This window comes from Engraulis encrasicolus, chromosome 1 (assembly GCF_034702125.1).
Source record: "Engraulis encrasicolus isolate BLACKSEA-1 chromosome 1, IST_EnEncr_1.0, whole genome shotgun sequence".
Taxonomy (NCBI): Eukaryota; Metazoa; Chordata; class Actinopteri; order Clupeiformes; family Engraulidae; genus Engraulis; species Engraulis encrasicolus.
In genome coordinates, this window is record NC_085857.1 from 40,923,185 (window position 1) to 40,946,412 (window position 23,228).

A 23,228-nucleotide genomic window follows, 5' to 3' on the forward strand; every position below is an offset into this window, starting at 1 on the left:
AGGAGAAGTGGGTGGACCGTGTACCCCCGCGTACCGCGCTCACTACACCCCTGAACCTTGTACTACTTTTGAACAGGTCCTGGCTGGGCCCTGCATAATTAGCCTTGTTCAGTGTGACATGGGTAAATGCAGGTGTATGCGACTTGAGGCAGAGAACAGTGTGTCCATATGCGTTTTGCTATCCCACTTTTTACCTGCTTCGAATGCATTGAAACATGTTTTGAAATGAGTATTTTATGGTGCCTGACGTGGCGTTACATGTCTGACACCCTTTGAGTACTGATTTCAGGTGAGAGAGGGTTGAACTCGGTTGAAATTTGAAATGATTTGGATCATCAATCACTGACATTTGGTCTTTACTCGCTTATTTGAAGGATGGAATGTATCCTGTGAAGAAATGATAGGTTAAACTAAGGGGTGTAACGCGCTCAACTCAAACAAAGTGAACAACTGGGTGCTCATTCCTCAAGAATATATGAATTAAATAAAGAGCACCACTTTTATGAACTTAAACATGTTGTGAGTGGCCTGAAATTTTGCGGGGTGGAGACAGTAGTATTGTATGTCCAACGGTTTCATGTAACAATGTTGATTGGTTGAAAATTGGTGGACACTTGGGGCTTTGATTATATATATTGTGTGCACCTGCTGGGTGAAATGTTTGCCTGACACTGAAGAAGGTTAACCCCGAAACGTCTGACGGGCAATAAACCACAAAACTTGGAGTGCTGTCCTGCTCTTTATTTAAGAAATGATAGGTGCAAAGGGTGCTAAAATAAAGAAGGAATATAATAGTAGACGCACATCAGATCACAAAAGGTACAGCTGGAGGCCAGGGGGACACATGCAGTACATCTCCTCACTCAATACGGCACATAGATAACATAGAAATTTGTTATTATACTATTGGCCAATGGAGTGCAATCGTATTTCTTCCCAACAATATGGGTAGTCAGTGAGCAACCAACTGCACCTCAAACTGCACCTCACCCCTAATCCTAACCCTAGGCCCTCTCATGCTGGCGATAAAAAAGGTAGCTCTCCTCCTCATAAAAGTTTCCCATCCCTGACTTAGTTGATAGCTAACTGGGGTCAAGTGCACAAAATGCAGTTTAGCAGTCACTCGTAAAGCTGAATTAAATTGTATACATATGTTCTTATTGTAGTGATTTTTGTGTGTTATTTATTTCCTCAGGAGTGCTGATGACTTACCGGAGTATGCACGTGTTGCACTGCGTTGTGGGAAGGAACTAGCAGAGCTGCAGAAGGAACTGACCAGAATGAAGACTGTCACTCACACTCAAGTCAGCAATATTGCCCTCACAAGAGAGGTAAAGTCACACAGTCACACAGCTTTCTTAATTTTTATTCTGATTTCGTGATCAACCATTTTGACTGATGACAAACACAGCTCATTTTGCATTTGCAATGTCGCATGGCTTAAAACAAGTGCACACAAAAGGGTAAAAACAAGTGCACACAAAAGGGTATTTCCTCGCGCCTCTGTTTTGTCATCTGGTGCATCAACAGGAGGGAGGCGGGAAATCTTCACTTGAGAGACAACATCAGAACAGCACAGATGTAATTCTTTTTGTTTTTTTATTCAAGTGCACAACATGACTAACGTTTTGATGGTTTAGACCATCTTCATCAGAGTCCATGAGTAGACTGGAGAGAAGAGCCTAATTATCTGAGGCCCTGATTCAGCAGGTGTAGGCCTATTCACCGTGGCATTTGGCTATTGGCCCTTCTCCCAAGGTCTCACTCACCTTGCACACACCCATAAACTATTTACAAAAACAAAAACAATGCACATATGTTGGTCTAACCATCGTACGTTAGTCATGTTGTGCACTTGAATAAAAAAGAATTACATCTGTGCTGCTCCGGTGTTGTCTCTCAAGTGAAGATAAAACAAGTGCAATCAGACTTGAGTTTTTCTTTTACCTCAGACATGCTAAAGTTTTATCTTTTACCTGACATGTTTCGATGGTATAGCTTCTGTCTTCATCAGAGGGTCAATGGGATGTTGATGTGTGATGTGCTTTAAAATCAGCTGATGTTGTCACACACCTGGACAACCATCCTAAGAGGACAACTCTAACAGCAGGAGGTGTGACCAACCTGTCATTATTGACAGGGAGGTCACATCTCCACAACAACATCAGCTGATTTTAAAGCACGTCACACATCAACATCCCACTGACTCCCTGATAAAGACGGAACATTGACCCTCTGATGAAGACGGAAGCTAGCCTACCATCGAAACATGTCAGGTAAAAGATAAAACTTTTACATGTCTGAAGTAAAAGAAAAACTCAAGTGTGATTTAAATATAATGAACGTTATACAAATTAAGTGCAATCAGAGTTACAGCATGTCAACCTGGCCCCAGTATGACATGTGATGTTTGGCCAGACAAATGGGGTCACAGCAATGCCCGCCCAGGCAGGTAAATATACAATACTAAGTATACTGGCTACTTTGTATTTTATACTGGCTCACAAGAGAGCCAATCACACAGAAGAAATTCATTCTATCCAGTGTATCCGCAGCTAGTGGAGGGTTGTGCAGTGAAAACCACTAAAGCTATCTCTTGTAGGTGCCTGTAGTCTCAAAATGGCGGCACAACATAGCAGCCACTACTGAACCAGCTCTCATGGTTCTGTTTGGTAGTGGAGATGAATTACCTCACTCAATTACTCATTCATGAGCTCATACATATGAACAGAAAATATATAATGTAGTTTTAAAAAAACTAGGATTTTTTTTGCCACATGCCTACCATCTACATCAGTAAGTAGTGACATTATAAAAAATCAATAATTAAAATGAAAGGCCTTTGCCTGTCCAGTCGTCCTGCAGCAAATTTGTGCACTCGATCGCACGGGGTTGCATGCATAGTTTTAGGCACACAGCAAGCATGCCCCTGGCCTAATGGTATCTTCTTTGTGGAGTCATCTTCTGTGTTGTGTTGTCTCCCAGGTCCAGGAAATGATGTCTGTGACGACATACTACATAATCACATAATAATAAGCTAAAAATAGAAGTCAAGTGTGATTGTAATGTGATGACATGTGATCACTGTGTCCCTATAATCATATGGTATCTTCTCTGTGGCGTCGTCTCCCAGGTCCAGGAGATGATGTCTAGATGATGACATAAATAATTAATCACATAACACGCTAAGAATAGAAATCAAATGTGATAGTAATGTGATGACGTGTGATCATTGTGTCCCTATAATCATATGGTATATCTTCTGTGTGGCGTTGTCTCCCAGGTCCAGGAGATGATGTCTGTGAAGAGGAAGATCCCCGTGCCGGCCGACAAGGCTCCAGAGTTCCTGGTGGCCCTCAGGGGACACACCCTGTGGGAGAAGATGTCCGTCAAGCTCTTCTGCACCGTGGCAGGCACTCCCACCCCTATTGTCCAATGGTAAACAGCCCACTTTCAGAATAGTCACATACAATGTGGTAGGGCTGTGCACTATATCGTATTGATATAGTGATATCAATTTTGCAGTCAAACAATATGAAATTTCAAAACATCAATTTGAAACAAATATTGTTGTCATTCGTCTATACTGCCAAAAGGTAGGTTACGCCAAGTGCACTGTGGCAGGCATGCCCACGGTAATGTCCAATGGTAAACAGCCCGCTTTTCAGTATTGTCACATACAATGTGCTCAGAATGTTATTGGCCTTTTATTGTAAATTCCAATACTTTACTGAAATATATAGGTCAAACCCAACCACCTAAGCTTATTTGATTCAGCCAATTTTTGCTATGCTACTGGTTGAACAATCAACTTTTTCTTCTGACTTGTCTTGGACTAACAGTAGCTTTCGATCTTAACCCGTTCATGCAGAGGCTCTGTTATAAGCAAACATGGTAATGACTCTGTTTTTCTCTGTGTAATGACAGCAATTTTGCTATGAATCGATGTAGCTAAGCCTTTTCTGTAAACAGTGAGTGGAATCATTGGCGATGCATGAATGGGCTATATATCCGCCCCATCGAGCCATTGGAATTAAATTGAATTAGGTCCATATCTAGGGAAGATGTGAAATCATGAATCATGTGAATATATGATTTCTGATTGACAAAGGGTAGGCTATTTGTCTCTGTGGTTGTTGATGTTCCTGTTTGTGTTGATCCTTCAACAGGTATAAGGGGGACAAGCCCATTGACCCCCTCAGTGTTCCAGGAAAGTACAAGATTGAGAGCAAGTATGGAGTGCACAGCTTGATCATTAGCAGGTACGGTGTTAACCCTCTAACTGTGACAGAAACACATACGCGCGCACGCAAACACACACACATACACACACACACACGCTTCTGGATCCTTTGGAATGGATGACAAAGTGGAGATATCAAATACAGTAGTGGATAGATGCTGACTGTAGATGTGGAACACTTTTCATTTACTTTCACCTGTATATGTACGTCACATTGTCATTCTAATATTGATTATGTCATACTTGTGTATGTGTACCGTGTAATATTTTTTGTAGTTCATTTCCAGAATCAGTGCTGCCCATTCACAAATGTTACCTTTTTAACAAATACTTACCACCACCACCAAATTCTTAGTATTAAATATAACTGGGAAAATTGCACTTTTCATAAATGAAAAGAAGGGTCTTCTCCATGGTCCGCCATTTTGAATTTCCAGAAATAGACATTTTTAGCTGCAAAACATACTGTACTTTGGTCATACTGGTAAATATACCAGTTTATTACTTAGTAAATATTCACGAAAAGATCAAATTTGGCAATAGGCAGCACACTTTCAATGAGAAGCATAGTTGCAATACCTATTCTGGCCACAATCTTACACAGTACACCTTTAATTTTTACACCGTCACCTTTCACTTATTCCAGTTTCACTTTATGCTCCATTCACTTTCCACTTTCATATGAACGGTTGAGAGTAAATGCCTTGGCCATGGCTGTGACTGTGAGCAGAGGAAGTTTGGGTAGCAGTGTAGAGAGTAGCAGAACATTACAGCCTGTGACAAGTCATATGGAGCCAGTGGCTTTTAGCTTTCCCCTATTTAGTCTCAGCTAGTCGGCCGGTTGGTTGGTTGGTTTTGGGAGTGGGGAGTTGGGGGGTGGGGGGGGTAGTACTCTTGCCCTGCCCTCGTCTCGTACGTCTCCAAGACGCCTCAGCTGTTCACTTGCGCCCTGCTTAGCTCAGTGTCATTCGATCCCAGAATGCCTGACATCTGCTCCCAAGGAGCAGTCACTGTGTGCATTCCAATATGCTACCTTGCGTCCTCCACTTGTGCCTTCTGGCCCCACCTCCGTGTAGAAAACAATAAAGTTTCCAAACAATTTGGGGGACTATTCTTCATTCACCATCCAGCTCGCAAATGAGAAAATGACTTTACAATTGAGCTTTTGCGAGATATTGAAATATAATGTTGTTGTCAGTGATGTCATCATGACATACTACTTCCTGGTACGAGGCCTCAAGCACAAGTGGAGGACGCAAGGTTGCATATTGGAACGCACCCATTGTACAACCAGGTCAGAGAGGAGCTCTCAGTCCCCCAAACCACCAGCTCTATAACGGATCAGAGTCCATTTAATGTTGAATCCACCTTGGTTTTGTTGATATGTGTGGACCATACTTCAGTGTGAATTGAGGCGGTGACGTGGGTTCCTTCTGGGTTCTAGTCCAGATTCAAGATAGCAAAGCAGTGTGCAGAAGAAGGTCTCATGTTCACTGCCAATGCTCTAAAATAGTCCTTGACAGGGTGAAGGTCACATTTCTTCCTTCTATTCTCACCTCTTCAAGACAGCCTTTCCTTCAGAGGCTCCTTCAGAGCACGTCTTAGACAGTGTTGCCAGATGTGTCTGATCAAATCCCAAAAAGGTGCTCAAACACGGCTAAGAGGCGCTAAATTCTGCCCAATTTCAAGAAATTGCATTGATTTCTATGGGCATAAAACTGCAGGGAAAAAACGCCAAATGGCCAATTTTTCCCGTTTTTACCCACTGACGGCCATCCTAAGCAGCCCAATTGGGCAGGTAACCGCCCAATCTGGCAACACTTGTCTTAGATCCACCACCACCACCACCCCCAACTGTGTGCTGTGCAGGAGGGAGTCTGATTGTGTGAGATAAGTTTTCCTACGCAGGGGCGTAGCAGCAAATTATGGGCGCTATGTACAATCAGCTCCAATGGACCCCCCCCGCCAGCCATATATCTACATATATCAGACACTGTTGTGGGGCCCCCATACACATGGGGCCTTGTGACTCTCACTTTACCCCCCTGTACAACACCCCTGTCCGTATGTGATGACAAGGGCCCGGAAATAACTTAAGAAATAAAGAATGAAAGAAAGAAAGAGAAGAAAGGACATAAGAAAGAAGGAAGAAGAGGCCGATACATGGAGGGAAAGAAACACTAAGAGGAAAGAGAGAGCAAGAAGTGCAGAGAAGGGAAAGAGAGGGAGAGAAACAGGCAGAGAATGAGATGGTGAGATGATGAGAAAGAGAGAGAGAAAGAGAGAGAGAGAGAGAGAGAGAGAGAGAGAGAGAGAGAGAGAGAGAGAGAGAGAGAGAGAGAGAGAGAGAGAGAGGAAAGAGAAAAGAGAATATGAGATGGTGTTTATGTGAGATGGTTTCCATATGTGATGTTGACAACGGGCTGGAAACAACTCCAGACACGCTCTCTAAAGACATAGTTGAAGGTTAAAGGATGGGCGTCGGAAAGAAGGGGGGTGTGGTCGTGTGGCAACTGTGGTGGGTAACATTCGGACATTTGTTTATCACTGGTGGAGTTGATAATCTGCCACCACCCCTGACATATCCTGTCAAAGGCCTAATGTTGTTTTGGTGTGCTGTAGTCACTAATGGTAAACATCGCACATGACGGGACAATCCTGCTTCAGACAAATTAATATGGTGATGACTTGGTATGTCACCAGTGTTAAACATTACAGATTAGGCTATCCTGCTTCAGAGGATGGGTCTGCTTTAAAAATAAAATAGAATATTTACAAAGTAATATAGTATACTGTAAACACAGCAAAGTAATATATCAATTTTGTCTCAGTTAATTCTGGTGTAGGTATAGTTCTGGTTCTCCATGCCCTTTAATTACGGCAAAAATATCACCATTCATTTTTTTTACAACCCTTGTGTTTTTGTGAACAGAATCGGGTTTGTGTTCAGTTGTACATTACACTTCAAGTCTATCTCACAAGTGACTTACTGTAATATTGTATTCTAAGCTAGCTGACCATGGGGAGTGTGCCCACTTGCTCCCTTAACAAACATAGCATTTAACCCAATGTATCCTATGTGAAATTTCAAGCATGACGTTCTCCATCAGATTTAAACTGTCGTGCAACACTAGCTAGTTAAAGCCATATTACAGCATGCCCATTTTTAGGAGATGATTATTAACAAAAACAAATTTCCCGTTCGTAAGTATGAGATTCAGAGCTTTAGGCCAGAAATTAAAGACCCTATGTTGTTGGACTCTCAGGAATTTGTCCCCTGAGAAAATCTGAGAATAAAGTTGTTAAAAGTGCAATATTATTAACGCAATGAGAATGGAAATGTACAGGCTTGGGTTTCAGGGGCCCCTTAGTTCTTGGGCCCCTGAGCCTGGGCCCGGTAGGTTCATGCAGTAATGCATACTAAGTTCTAGTTAGCTTTTAGTTTGTCCCTGGTCTCATAAGGAGTGTGGATGTGTTGTGTCTCTGCAGGTGCATGTTGTCTGATACTGCCCAGTACAGTGCCGTGGCAACCAACCACCATGGCAAGGCAAGCAGCAAGGCCACCGTCGCTGTCAAGAGTGAGTCCCATTTCCTTACCTCTTCACTTGGTTCAGCATTAAACACACAGAGACTATGTGTGCCACACCTGTATTTCTTCCTACATGCAACCACATGTTCACGTTTGCACAGACAGACAGGCAGACAGACAGACAGACGGAGAGAAAGACTACACTGACACACACACACACACACACACACACACACACACACACACACACACACACACACACACACACACACACACACACACACACACACACACACACACACACACACACACACACACACACACACACACACACACATTCACTATGTAATCAACTGTTGAGCTGTTGTCTGATTCTAGCATTAAGAACACCCAAAACTCCCAACTAACAAGCTCTGCCATTTCTACATACGTTACCACATGTTTCTGTGCTGAAATTAGACGTGTCCAAGTTGACCCAGCTCATTGGGAGAACAACTTTGTGGCAGTTTGTTTACTCTCAGTTGTTTGGCAGTTTGTTTATTTACAATGTTATGGGGATGCTGAGTATACTGTATAGGTGCTCTTGACTCTTGAGTCTAACGGCAGCTTTTCTCTGGTTCCCCCAGGCCCACCAGGAGCTGGAGAGCTGGCCCACCTGCCTGGCTCAGGTGAGTGAGACCACAGCAACTGTGCATGTACACTGGAAACGACTGAAGCTACTGCGTAGCCGAGATCATTGAAGAAGTTTTACCATGAATTTTGCTGTATTGGCTCTGGACGTGACATTGACATGTTTGATTTAGCTGCCAGGGACATTTACACATATGAACATTCCAATTGGTTTTAGCCTAACCGCGTCATAGTGAAAATGTTAAGTTTGAAATACGTAGACATACTGTATTTATACTCACCCGGCTTAATTAATGTGTACATGATCTAAAAAAAAGCACCAACTATCCAACTATCCAAACCATACAAAACCAATTAAATCATCCAAACCATTTGTTTTTTTCAGACATAACACTACAGTTGCACCATAACATTAAGATGTGCTATCAACATGATGTCATACAGTACACTTATACTACCATGACATACCATGTTTGTTTTTTTGTCCTACAGCCCCCATTACCCCCACCCATGCCAGCAAGCTGGACGTCACTCTGCTGGATGCCTTTGGCGTGACCTTTGGCACCGAGGGCGGCTCAGCCAAGCTCGTTGCCAACCTGGTCGTCGTGCCAGACCTTCCCAATCTTCCCCCCGAGGTCTTGTGGTTCAGGGATGGTAAGAGATGAAGAATAGTGAAGAAGAATGATACATCGTTTTTAGGCTAGCTCTGACAGCAGCAAGTTCAAACCAAGGGCGCCAGAATAACTTTTAAAGTGGTGGTGCATTTTTTTTTCTCGGTTCTTCATTTCTTAACAGTGTTACTGCTGCTGCACTCCACTCATTTGTCTAAAGTAAAAAAGAGGAGAAAGACTCATTTAGGGTGCCCAAAGGTAGGGATGCCAATGCACCACTGCATCCCTCTTTCCGGCACCTATGGTTCAAAGAGACAGCGAATCGTTGTATATAGATTGATATTAAAGGCAATGACAATGGGAGTTTCCTAGGTGGGCTTTCACAAATTCAACCTTTATTGTGGTTCTCTCTCCAGACCGCCTGCTGGCTCCCTCCAAGTGGGCGGAGATAGCTGTGGGAGGGGGCGTGGCCTCTCTCACCTTCCCCCACCTCAACAAGGATGACGAGGGCCTGTACACCGTGCGCATCTGGTGCAAGTCTGGCACCGTCGAGCACAGCGCTTACCTCTTTGTGAAAGGTTTGTTTGTTTGTTTGTTTGCTTTTATTAGATCCCCATTAGCTTTTGGTTCTAGCATTAGCTATTCTCCCTGGGGTCTTTTCCAATTAATCAACATGATGGTAACAACAAGGTAATTCGCCAAATCATTTCTTCCTGTCTTTGTGCACTGTATCTTCAATGAATTTTAAGTCTGTGAATGCATTAACTCTAATAACACGACGATTCAATTAAACTTACTGTAATCATTGAATTCTTTGATAAAGATCATTCAGTCATTGCATGAACCCTCATTAAAAACACAAGAGTTGTTATGTTGCAAGGACTGCTTCTCTTCATTAACACTTCAAAAATTATTCCATGGTGGAACAGCTTCTCTTCAGAAATGCGTAAACGGTAAAATGGTAGAACTGATTCTGTTAAGAAACTATTCTGTTGAGAAATACCAACTAATACAGCGATAGAGCTACTTCTTCTTTTTTTTTGGGGGGGGGGTGAAGAGTAGGACAGGAAATGAGTGGGAGAGAGAGATGGGGCAGGATCGGGAAATTACCAGGGTCAGGAATCGAACCCGCGGGTCGCCCGCACAGCAGTCCAGTGCCTAGCCGGCTAAGCCACGACTGGACCCTTCCTTTTTTTTTAACTTTAAAAAAGTCTTCCACGGCTTCTGTTTAGAAACACTTAAAGCATCAACAGCAGTAGAAATTGCTGTGCACGTGTTGTGCAAACTGGATCCAGAAGATACAAGAAGACCTGGTTTACCTGTCCAATTAGCACATTTCGACAGGCAAAACCAGGAAATTGGGAATATGTGGATTGTAGCTCTTGAGTCCAGGTTGCCGATCACTGGAGATACTTCTGTTTCCTGTTCTGCTGCAAACCGGCCAAATGCTGGTGAAAAACCTTTTTGGCTGGTAGAAAAAAAAACTTTCTAGCCACTCTGACCCATTAGTGAGTGTGTGTTTGACTAGTAAGATAAACATCTACAAGACATTTTGGCTGGTGATGAAAAATGTTAATTTAGAACATTGATAACTGCTCTTTGCCTTTGTAGGGCGGTCAGTGAGCCCGTTTACATTACCGCAATAATCAGGTTATTGGAATAAACAGGTTATTGGAGTAAACTGTTTATTGCTGTTTATATGCAATCCATCCGTTGCCTGTGTTCCACTCAAGTGTGTGACACGAAGCTAGAATTTAAGGCTTGTGATTGGCTACTTATCATTCTAGAATGTCAATAACCTTATGATAAACCGATTATGCTTGATAGCCTACATGTCTTCAGAAATCAGTTTATTAGCCAAAAACGTACCTGTGCGAATTGGATTTCTCATAAACCAATAACGGCGATAAACCGATTATTAAAACTGTTTATTCAGTTTACCTGAGCGCTTGAATAAACCGGTAACTCCAAAAACCTGATTCTAAACGGTTTATTGATGTGCATATAAATGGACTCAGTATTGACCCGTGGTGATTTGAGCCTTCGTGCCTTCTTTCAGATGCCGCTCCCGCTGTGGCAGGTGCACCTGGCGCTCCCATGGACGTCAAGGCCTCCGACGCCAGCGGCGCTTTCGTCATGGTGACCTGGAAGCCCCCCAACATCACCACCGAGGCAGCCATCACGGGATACTTTGTGGATAGGTGAGGAGCTGGCACAGGCCCCGCCAATAGGGGTGTAAATCACAGCCTCTATGATGATACGATATTGATAATGATTTCTTAAGGCGGCGATTCGATTATTGTCGATGCTTCAGACTATATGATATATTATACAATATGATTCGATCCAATTTTTTCCTTTCCACTTCCACTCTGTTATGAAGCTAGGGCATTGGGCAGTGACCAGTGGTTCAATTACAGTGATTCGATACGCAACAATGCCCCACAATACGGTACGATTTGATTTGATAGTCGGCCATAGGATCGATGCATCGATACATATCGATTATTATTTACACCCCGGCCCTGCCCTGTCCACTCCGGTGTCAGGCCTCCTTTAACAGAGCAACGCAGCAGATGGTTCTCTCATTCACATGTCAAACTCCCATCTCACATTCAGATACAGAGTAAAACAAATGCAGTGTTAATTTAACACATACAGAGTCAATTTCACATCCTCTTGAGTGCCTTTGGTCCCAGAGTACTCTCTAAGTGTTGAGTTAAGCACTGTATTTTTTGACTGTGTAAGATGGTATGTGATGTCATGGTCAGTCACGCCGCTCCTCTCCGGCTGCCACTAATGGGGCCAATTTAGCAGGTGGTACTGTTTCAACTATACTGTTGACGTCCACTTTCAGCATGGTGGTCAGTGATGTCATGTTAGGAGAGGCTCGGGGATGCCAGATGAGGCTGATGATTTCCAGCCCAAAAAATGCTCAAAGCCCGGCTGGAAGCACTGAATCCCACCCAATTCTAATGATTTCTATGGCCAAAAATTGTGCAGGTTTTCCTGCAGAATGCCATTTTTATCTGCAGATGGCCATCCTAAGTAGCCCAATTTGGTGGGAAACTGCCCAATTTGGCAACACTGGAGAGGCTTATCATTTACCACTATCTCTATCTCGGGGTATCATCAGTTTTAATGGGATATCGGCAACAAGGATTAACTGCTGGTAGAGTAGATATGTGGTGCTGGGAGATGAGAGACAGGTGTTGTTGACATGATGACAACTTGATGTCCTCAGTCATCATGACACCACTCTTCTCTTACCCCGGATTCAAACCCACGTCACCATTAAAAAAAAACTCATAGGTTGTCCTACTTCAAAATCCTGCTAACAGCCAGTTCATCAGGTGGTACAATTTCAACCGGACATTTAGATCTGGTTAACTGCTGGTATCTGTGTGCATCATCATGTTTTGTTGGCATGGTGATAGGGATGTCCTTTCTCATGACACCGCATTTCTCCTGCAAGTGTTTTCCATGGGTGCAAACCTAGAACACTATTCAAAACACTCAGAGATGGGCCCCACTCCATAACCTTTGATATTTAATCTGTAAAAAAAATTTCGGTTACAAGACCGACAAGCTTGTTGTGGCCTGTGTCAGTGAGAGACATGTCTATTTTGCTTTTCAGTCGTGAAGTTGGCCACACCACCGTGGTCCAATGTATGACACCCCTGTCAATATTTGATATTTTATCCTTCAACAGCAGCAGGCTTTTTGTCAGTCCGATACATGATAACCTGACGTCTACTTTTGCTTTTCAGGCGTGAAGTTGGCCACACCACCTGGATCCAATGTAACGACGCCCCCGTGGCGGTCTGCAAGTTGCCCGTGGAGGGCCTGCCGGTTGGCCACTCCTACCACTTCCGCGTGAGGGCCGTGAACAGCGCCGGCATCAGCGCCCCCTCCAGGAGGTCTGACGGAGTGTCCGCCCTCCACACGGCCGCAGGCGAGATTGAAGGTAAATAAAAACTGGCTACGCAAACCTACACAGTGCTTAACGCTGTAGTGTGATGGTTAGGGTGTTGGTCTGTGGATCAGAGGGTTTAAGGTTCGATTTACTTCCTTACCTCCATCCATGACTGATTGTAGGTAGACGTATATGGCTACATAAATATTATAGCTTGAGATCTGTTGTATTTTAAAAATTGGTGTACATCATTCAGGGACCATCCCTGGTCTGTTCAACCCAGTGGTGGTCATGTCTGGCTATGGAAACATAAAACATTGAGAAGTATTGCAAAGACATTTACCGGTAAGCAACCAACGCTGGTCTTTTCAGCCCAAAGTTGGTGGTGAACTTGGTAGAAGAAGAACCAGTTGTCATTTGAACAGAATGAAGTTGTGGACTCTTCCACTGTCAGGTCGTAAACTCCTTGGATTAACCAAACCAGGTTTTACTGCTGTGTAAAGCCACTCTCGACTCTAGTTTGACCTATCAACGTTTCAGATGGAATCCTGTGCCACAAAATCTTTTTTATCTGTGGAATGTGTCACAGAAGAATTTGTACTGAAGTGTCAATGCTGATGGCATCACTAATTATTTATGTCATGGACCCTCTTGAATCATCCAACATCATCTTTGTTTGTTAAAACAGTGATTAAAATCGATGGAAAATATGACATTGAGATTCACCGAGAAGACCTTGAAGGTAGAACCAACTTTGGAAGTTGGTGAACTGTGTATTGGCTGTCAAAGCTACATTCGGTATCTAAACTATAACATGTATAAATTAATTCACGTTTTCCACAAAGCGCATGTTCTCCTGGGCAGTGATCACTATTTCAAAACCATCACTTTAACCTTAAACCTGTGCACAATGTATTTTGGTCAACTTAATTATAAACGCACCTAAAATTCATTGCATTTTAAAGTCAATTAGTTTTAAAATTAAAAATTGCTTTCAAGTTCAACGGTTGCTCAAATAACAAAAAAGAAAACTAATAATATTTCATAAACATAAGAGTCATTGTTGTCATTTCCATCATTGTCATCTCCATCATAACGACACCCATTTTCACCTGATGCTTGAATGAAAATCAGCACCTAGAGTCACTAAACTAACCCACAAAAATCATTCACTAACATCGGTAAAACCATTCCACATCTATTTTGCAACCCTGTTACCAGTGCTGTCGTGCACTTTCAGTCGCCAGGTAACAGACTTCCCAGAATTTTCAGATGCAGTGTAATGACAATTTCACCGATGACCGTGTATTACAATGGACATCAAGCTGCTAATTTGCAAGCAGAACACAGGATTTCCTGGTTGTAATCGCCAATCAGAGACCCTCTCTCGAGACCAGCCCAAATTTAAAATGCTTCAAATCCATTGGGCCCTGCTGTGTCCATATAATGTACCGTCACTGGTTTTCACCATTCCAGTCAGTGTACTGTACTGTATGTGTGATGAGTGCTTGACCCTCCTGTTCTGTGCGTGTCGTGTGTGTGCTGTACCGTAGGTGTGTATGTCACTTTGCCAGGGCAACCTACTGAGGTGCATGCCTCAGAGATAAACAAAAGCTATGTGGTTCTCAGTTGGACGCCTCCTTCCCCCTGCGGCAAGGCTTCTCTCTGGTACCTCATTGAGAAGGTGTGATTTTATTTCCCTTCACTGTAGCGTATCTGTACCACCGCATGGTCACCTATTGCCAGTCACATTCACCTCATGTTATTATGACATCACCACTACACATATAGTATCATGAAGAAGACACATCACACCAATAATCCAGTATGAATGCTGATACCTCATTGAGAGGGAGTGATTTCCCTTCACTGTAGTGTACCACCGCACGATCACTAGGGCTGTAACGATATTGGATCGAACTGAGAAATTGCGATACTCAGAGTCATGATATTGTATCGTGATGTAAGAAGGCAGTATCGTGATTCGCCCTTTCAAAGTGTTGTTATCCTTAAGTCCAGAAAACAACCATATGGCTCAATGTGATAGTGCTCCTAAGCTTCCCCTAGGTAAAAAATCGTGATACAAATCGAATCGTGAGTTGAGTGTATCGTTACAGCCCTAACGGTCACCTGTTGCCAGTCACATTCACCTCATCATTTAATGTTATGACACCATGTTGTGACAACACCACTGCACATAGTGTATAGTATCAAGAAGACGCATCACACCAATAATCCAGTATGAATGCTAGGATTCCTATTTCTCTGGCATACCATTTGGGATTACAATCATTTTATTTCTCAAACTGAACTGAATTATTTGACTTTTGATTGGCATTGATTGACATATCTGCCATAACTTGGCAGGTACAGTATGTATACCAAGTTGTATACTGACGACTACTCATACAAGTTCAAATTGTTAACCTGGCTTTGTGGAAATGATTCTCTACATCAGTGTTTCCCAACCTTTTTTGTCCTGCGTACCCCCTAAGCCATGTTGTCATATGAAGAGTACCCCCTCATGCATGCTCTATATCTATTCTGCTATCCCAAAGTGGCTACACCCCATGTATTTGTTATTATTACATTTCTCCACGTACCCCCTGAGGTGTGCTCACGTACCCCTAGTGGTACACGTACCCCTGGTTGGGAAACACTGATCTACGTGTTTGGTGTGTCACCATCCATGCACCCACACAGACCTACAGTACAATCATTCCAACTCAATCAATTTCTTACTACCTTTGACCAGACCGCAATTTTTGACATCTAAGGTGTGTGTCCTTTAGAGTAAAAAAGTGACATGCACCTCAAAGGCGCCCCCTTGTGGCAGCATAACTTCACTGACAGTTAGGGTTAGGGAAAGGTCTAGGTTTAGGCGACCTCGTCAACATATGATGCGGCAGGTATGCCCTCGACGTCAAAAATTGTCGCTTGGTCAACGGAAGTTGGAATGAGACTGTGTTGCACAAGCCACAGGTGTAAAGAGTGAGTTAAAATCAACACATCCAAACGTCTGACCTGGGAGCAGGACAAGCAAATGACGTCTGAAGAAGGATGAATACCCGAAACATCAAGGAAAAAAAAAAAAGAAGTGGGACCATAACAAAACCCTGGCTGACTTTTTTTCCTCTTCTTTTTATCCAAGCCACAGATGTGCCAGAGAATTAGGAGAATCCTCTTTTTTCATGTATACAATAGCTCACTCATGTCAACAAACTCACCTCCACTGCAACCCCACTCCTACTCCCACTTCCACTCCCACCCCAACTCCATCCCCACCCCCCATCCATCCCTCATCTCCCCATCATTCATCCAGTCGGTGGGGGACACCGGCAAGTGGCAGAGGGTGAACACAGCCACAGTGAAGCTGTGGTCCCCTCGCCACGCCGTGTTCGATCTCGAGGACAAGAAAGAGTACCGCTTCCGGGTCACCGCCGTCAACCATTACGGCTCCGGGGACCCGTCCGAGCCGTCCGCGCTCATCAAAAAGACGGACCCGCATGGTAAGAGAAGGCGTACTGTAGTAGTCAAAGATGTTACTACTTTCTACTCCTCTTCTTCAATTGTGTTTGGTACATTTCAGTTAGCCTGATTATCATCGACTTTCAAATCTCTTTGATACTTGGTCTGACCAAGAATATAACAATTAACATTTCCCAAACAGCATGGTTGACCCGCCTCCCTTGGTTTGCTAATGGTTGTTTGCCTCCCGGCAGAGTGGGAGGAGTTCATGATTTTTCGGGAACTCAGAAACGATTGTTGTATTGCTCTTGGCCTGACTAGGTTTTAGTTCAGGTAGGTGAACATGTTAGACATGTTTTGTAATGGTATTTGGAATATGTTTGGGATTGCTGCCTACAACATGAAGGAATCTGAATAATAATGAATGTTATAATCATGATCTATAATCAAAGTACTAGTACTCTGCTGTACATTTGATTTGTATTTCATGTCTGGTTAGACATGTTTTATGCATGTATTTGTAACTTGGATCGTAGGGAATGATTGAACAGTAATGAATGAATGAATGAATGAATGAATGATAACATACAGAGCCCATGTTTCTTTAGGGGTTCCTTAGAAATGTGGGTCATTTTTATAGGATCTAAGATATGAGGGACTAGTTCATTTGTTGGTGCATGGAGATGTACAGGTGATCTTATATCTTGGTAGACTTGATCTGGACCTTCTCAAAATGTCTGATGTCCGTCACATAACTTTTCATTCAAGTACAAACGTCATCCAATATTTATAATTATTAAAACTGAGGAGATGATAATATTGCTACCCTAAAGCTTCAAATGGAATAGGAAAAGCAAATGATCAAAACAAAAATTATCACTTGTCCACAAATAGTTATGCTGCAGTTACTCTGTCCTTTTTTTCAGAGCCTGATCCTCACGTGGGTATGTAATGTGTATCATCCTAAAAAATACTGTGCTTCTTAAACACCACAAGCCGTCCCTTGACTTCCCTTTTCCATAACACCATCACATAAGGGTCTCTGGTTGCTGTGTCAAATGATGGATACACTGCCAATGGTACTTACCCCACTGAACTCAGTTGACAATTCAAACCCTAATCTAATCGCTCACAAAGCTTTAATGCACACAAAGTAATTAATAAGAATGGTATTTGTCGCACAAAATCCCAAAATTCCACATCAATTTGCAAAGATTTTACAGGTAAGTAATGTTTTGGTCAATCGTGGATGAATTTGAGTGATTATGTAATAATATAACATAATATAATGCAATACAATATAACATAATATATTTGTATTTTATTTTCATTTTTAATTATATATATTTTTTCTGTTGTGACCTTGGGTGTTGTAACAAATAAAATGTATCAATAGCACAATGTAACAAATCATAATGTAATGTTTATTACCATACTGTACTATTATTTTTTCATGGTTTATTTTGAAACTTTTCTTATTACATACAGATGTTGCAATTGGAATACAATACAGTCTGGTATAAAAATAAAACATGAAATATCTTAAACAATGCTATAAACAGGACACCCAACCCCCTACCATCAACCCACCCACCAACCCATCTTAGCTTAGGCTGTACTCTACTATATTTTGTGTATAACATGATGTGATTTGTTGCAGGTGTCCCTTCTGCACCTGGCCAGGTGGTGGCCACCAGGAACAGCAAGAGCTCCTGCTTCGTGCAGTGGGACCCCCCCAAGCACCCCAACGGCCTGATGGGCTACTACATCGACGCCTGCCAGGTGGGCACCAAGGCGTGGGTGCCCTGCAACCACAGGCCTTACAAGCACCCCAGGTGAGTCCATTGACCTGACCACCGTCACAAGAGGTACTGTCTTTGTGTCTGTTGGGTATAAGCTATTTAGCTAACTTAAAGGGCAATTCCGGCCAGTTTGGATTCATATCCCATCTTGGGTGGACCCAGGGAAAAGGATGAAAGGGGAAACCGCGAGAAATTTTCATGCGTGCTGCGCAAAGTTGTTCAATTGCGCCGTTTTCGGTTAAAACCTGGCCCTTCGGGCACGTATTTGACCTGTTTTAAAGCTCCTAGCGTGCATTAAAACCCTTTTGAACGCTTTGGCCGTGGTGTGTGGGTCCATACAAGTCGATCTAGTGGTTCACAGTTCCATTAGGTAGCATAGGTACGATACAACAGGAGTTTTCAAAAGTGGCGCACCTACCTCGTTCAGCTTCCGCCTTCCAACTACGTCCGCAAAATGGTTCGCCAAAGTGATACTTCATAGTAATCCATTTTATTTTTGTCCACCAAAGACGAGCCACAAGAAACATATTCACACGTTTTCATGTCCTGAGTTGTTATTGTCTCGCAGATTCACTTCTCTGTCACTGAACGCAGTTTAGTGACGTCACGGTGTCACATGACTCCTGGATAAAAGTCCTGGACTTTCAGCATAAGAGGCATTCAACCACAGGCCTTACAAGCACACTAGGTTAGTCCTAATTGACCACCGTCACAAGAGGTACTGTATTTGTGTCTGTTGGGTATTTAGCTTCATTTTGATATTCAGCCTGTACTGCTGGATGCAGACTAAATTTCAGCGCAAGAGGCATTCAACCACAGGCCTTACAAGCACCCCAGGTGAGTCCATTGACCACCGTCACAAGAGGTAGCCTACTGTAATGTAAGTGTGTTCTAGGGCCGCTGACAGTTTTTGCTGGGCCTGCGACAAAGGCATCTGAAAGCACACTGCAGTGAAGTAGGGTAGAGTTGCCCAGCCGGGACTCGAACCCAAACCTTCTGGGGTAGTAAACTGGGGCACTGAATGCTACACCAAAGAGCCAGGCTCGTTGGAGTGACAGTCAGAACACACCCACAACTCTAGTGATGGTCACTCAATCACACTGCCTTCCTCTCCGGGAAGCGCACAGGTGCGCTTCACACACTCATGGTGTCCCTCACGCAACTACCCATCATGCTTCTCCCATCCACTGTGCCCCATCATCATCAATGCTTCACCCATCATTGGGGTCCCTCACACCAGGGTCAACAATCCGGGGGGTCGCTCACATGGAATTGCGGCTCACACACAATGGGTACGCTTCCAATGGCCTCATTACGCTTCCAATGGCACCATTTGTAGAAAAGGAGGGTATAGTTGCACAGCCGGGACATGAACCCGAACCTTCTGGGGTAGTAAACTGGGGCTCTGACTGCTACACCAAAGAGCCAGGCTGGTTGGTGTGACAGTCAGAACACACCCACAACCCTAGTGATGGTCACTCCATCACACCCACCCTACTCAATACATGCAATGTACTGGGGCCCCCTCCTCCTCAATAAGCCCAGGACAACTGACGCTTTTGCCCCATTCACACTATTTTGACTATGTTATTTAAAAAAATTGATATTCCAGCATATATATATATATATATATATATATATATATATATAGTATATATATATATATATATATATATATATATATATATAGTATATGCTGTAGTATTTTGGAAAAGAGGTCTTCATATTTGTAAAAGACAAAGATATATTGACTCTGAGGAAGACGTGACAACGTCAAAATGTTAGTCTTGGCACTTGCCCCAATAAAGCAGAAAACTACCTTTCACATCTGAAGACGCTCCAGTGACTTCCTTTCTCACAGTATAGTACAGTAGGCTACACAGTGAACAGTACTACAAGTCTCCCTATCCATTTGCAGCATGAGCAGGAGCTAGTGAGCGCCCTCTGTCTGTATCTGTCTGTGTGTTCTCACTGGGTGCGTTCCAATATGCAACCTTGCTTCCTCCACTTGTGCTTGTGGCCTCATACCAGGAAATAATATGTCATGATGACATCACTTACATCAGCATTATATTTCAATATCTAGCAAAAGCTCAATTGTAAAGTCATTTTCTCATTTGCAAACTGGATGGTGAGTGAAGAATAGTCCCCCAAAAATTGTTTTGGCTAGGCTAACAATGGGGAAACTTATTTGTTTTCTCCACGGAGGCAGAGCATCAGCTTAACATGAGGCCACAAGCACAAGTGGAGGACACAAGGTTGCATATTGGAACGCACACACTTACTTGCTGTGGCTGAAGTCACACAGGATGAGGTGGCAGAGACGAGGGGGATGGGGACACCTGTAATCCAAGACGGTTCCTTCTAAATACAGTCACACATGTAAAATTAGCTCAGGTCATTATTCACAGTGCCAGATATTTTTAGACTTTGCATCAGAAATGGGGATACCCTGTTTTAATCAGAAGCCGTTGACTAGGCACACCCTTTTTGTTTTTTTGGTGGATTACAATGGCAGCAGTCAATATGTATTGATTTGCCAATGAAAACAAGTGGAACCAAGACATAAATTCCGATGCCCCTGGGGCAGCCATTTTCATAGTGGGCAAAACCACAAGCCTCCAAATTTAAATCCGGTCATGGACCTAGCACAGAACATTTATAGAAGCACTACCCATGCGAAAGTTATTGAACAAAAAAAAACTGTGATGGACTTTTTGGGGAAAAGTGCCCTCAGCCTATAAAAACCTAAATATCTCAGCCTCCGAAGCATATGAAAACATGAAATAAGTTGCATTTAAAAGCCAAGAACCTCATCTGGCATTAGAATGTGTTCATTCAGTTCTAACATACCACAATTTTAAATAAAAAATCTCAAATCTCATGAGTCTGAATGCTGCGTCTATGCAGCTTCAGGCACCTGGGTCAATCTTGCGCTATATGCAGCATCCAGCATCATTGGATTAAGACCCCTGTCTTTTCTTAGTTTGCTCATTACAGGGTTTCAGTCCTTTCTATTAGTCTTATAGAAACCATGTCACCACTAACCTTTGTGTGTGTGTGTGTGTGTGTGTGTGTGTGTGTGTGTGTGTGTGTGTGTGTGTGTGTGTGTGTGTGTGTGTGTGTGTGTGCGTGTGTGTGTGTGTGTGCTTGTACGTGTGTGCGCGTGTGTGTGTGTGTGTGTGTGTACGTGTGTGCGTGTGTGTGTGTGCTTGTGCTTGTACGTGTGTGCGTGTGTGTGTGCTTGTCTCTGCAGGTTTGTGGTCCATGGTCTGACTCAGGGAGAGAGCTACACCTTCCGTGTGCAGGCCGTCAACGCCTATGGGCTCAGTGAGGAGTCCCAGGAGTCCGATGCCCTCTTCATTGATGCCGCTCTGAGTGAGTAGTACCCCCTAGAACAGCTCTAGAACAGCTTACGTCCAGGGCCGGATTAAGATGGGCCGCGGCCCCTAGGCTGCAGGTTGATGGAGGCTCCCACAGAAGGGAAATTCCGCGGCAAAATGACATAACCAGTGCCATCATTCTGAGCTAGGAATTAAGTATAACATATTTGCAGACACTTTTTTCAATAATTCATCTTGGCACAATTCTGCCCCCCCACTCCCACCCGCCTTTGCCAACCGGGTGGGCCCTTGGCTAGTAGGGGGCCCTAGGCTGTAGCCATATCTAAGCCTGTGTGTTACTCCGGCCCTGCTCATGTCATTGCAACATAACAGCTCACAAAGCCCCAGCTCTACATTCCATTTGTCATCAGGTATTAGAGATAGCACGCTGTGTTTTTGTCCCATATATTGTCTCGAGTAATTGAGGATAAGAGGAGAAAAGCAAACATGGTCACAAATTTGAAAAGTCACTCCCCCTACAGTAGTCATTGTTTCATTCAAACCCTAGCATTTTCAGTATGAACTGTGGATGGCAACTAAGTATGTTTACGTGAAAGCTTTTTAAATGGCTATTTTTTTACATGGTACAGGAAATATAAATTCGTGAAATTATTTACAGATTAAATTTGTAAAATTGTGTTGATTAAAACACTGTTACTCTGGGTGTTGTATGGTTTGAGAGAAAAGGAATATCCTAAACATTGAACTGTTTCCTTACTCCATAGAGTGTGCCAGTGCCTGGTACGGTATGTACAGTAGAGTGTGTGTGTGTGTGTGTGTGTGTGTGTGTGCGTGCGTGCGTGCGTGCTTGCGTGCGTGCGCGCGCGTGCGTGCGTGCGTGCGTGCGTGCGTGCGTGTGTGTGTGTATCACAGGTGTGTGTGTGCCTATCACAGGTTAACGATACCTCTTACCCACGGGGCAAGGCCCAGTACACGCTGTAACAAGTTAGCTGGCCACCACCACCCCTTTTTTACCCCCACCCCCCACTCTAATCAGGAGAGCTAACATCTGCCAGCACATGTACTTTTTTTTTAAAGAACACATCCCTGCTGTGTCACTGCCAAAACTAACTGTAAGTGAGGTCAAGTACTACTGAGCGCACTGTCCACCGTATTTACACCCCATGTGCACAGATATTAGAACATGGATTGTTTTGGTGTAAAGGGACTATCCGCAATGCCTCACTTGTGTCTCACCTGTGTCAATCACTTAAACAGTAAAACATGTATATTCATTTCTGTACAAGTGAAATATGGTTAACATGTAGAGACATTACATTTGCATGTGCATATGTGGGGGATAACTGCTGACGCGGTGACTGCTTCCACAAAAGGTATGGCGAGGCGGAAGCATAGAACTCCGGTGACGTGTGGCGCGCAGCCTCCGCCAGAAGCGATTTTTGCTCAGGTTAAATATTGTCAATTATAGCTGGCCATGGAAGAACATGTTGGGCCATGCATAATGGGTGTAATAGTGTGATAGGAGTGATGGTCTAGGGAAAATGTTCTGTAGGTGTTATTTTCTTGTTCCTCAGCTTCCTCCACTGCCATACTATATGCACCAGTCTTTCTTGTCTATAGCATGAAGGAAGACATCTACAGGCAGCCGTTTTTATTGCCAAAATGGGATAACGTACTCCAATCAT

At 43.4% G+C, this 23,228-nt stretch overlaps 1 protein-coding gene across 2 annotated transcripts in view; it reads left to right on the forward strand.

Moving 5' to 3' along the window:
- Positions 1-23,228, forward strand: part of myom2a (myomesin 2a) — a 50,777-nt gene that overhangs the window by 6,010 nt on the left and 21,539 nt on the right. Inside the window, exons 4-18 of one of the 2 annotated variants that reach the window (XM_063202306.1) lie at positions 1,196-1,331; positions 3,284-3,438; positions 4,170-4,262; positions 7,733-7,821; positions 8,399-8,440; positions 8,895-9,056; positions 9,430-9,591; positions 11,073-11,214; positions 12,784-12,980; positions 13,618-13,671; positions 14,483-14,613; positions 16,252-16,455; position 17,435; positions 18,058-18,232; positions 21,456-21,577. In XM_063202306.1, the coding sequence (XP_063058376.1) occupies positions 1,196-1,331; positions 3,284-3,438; positions 4,170-4,262; positions 7,733-7,821; positions 8,399-8,440; positions 8,895-9,056; positions 9,430-9,591; positions 11,073-11,214; positions 12,784-12,980; positions 13,618-13,671; positions 14,483-14,613; positions 16,252-16,455; position 17,435; positions 18,058-18,232; positions 21,456-21,577 (1,865 nt within the window). The remainder of the gene's footprint in view (positions 1-1,195; positions 1,332-3,283; positions 3,439-4,169; positions 4,263-7,732; positions 7,822-8,398; positions 8,441-8,894; positions 9,057-9,429; positions 9,592-11,072; positions 11,215-12,783; positions 12,981-13,617; positions 13,672-14,482; positions 14,614-16,251; positions 16,456-17,434; positions 17,436-18,057; positions 18,233-21,455; positions 21,578-23,228) is intronic. The other variant, XM_063202299.1, reaches the window with a different exon arrangement.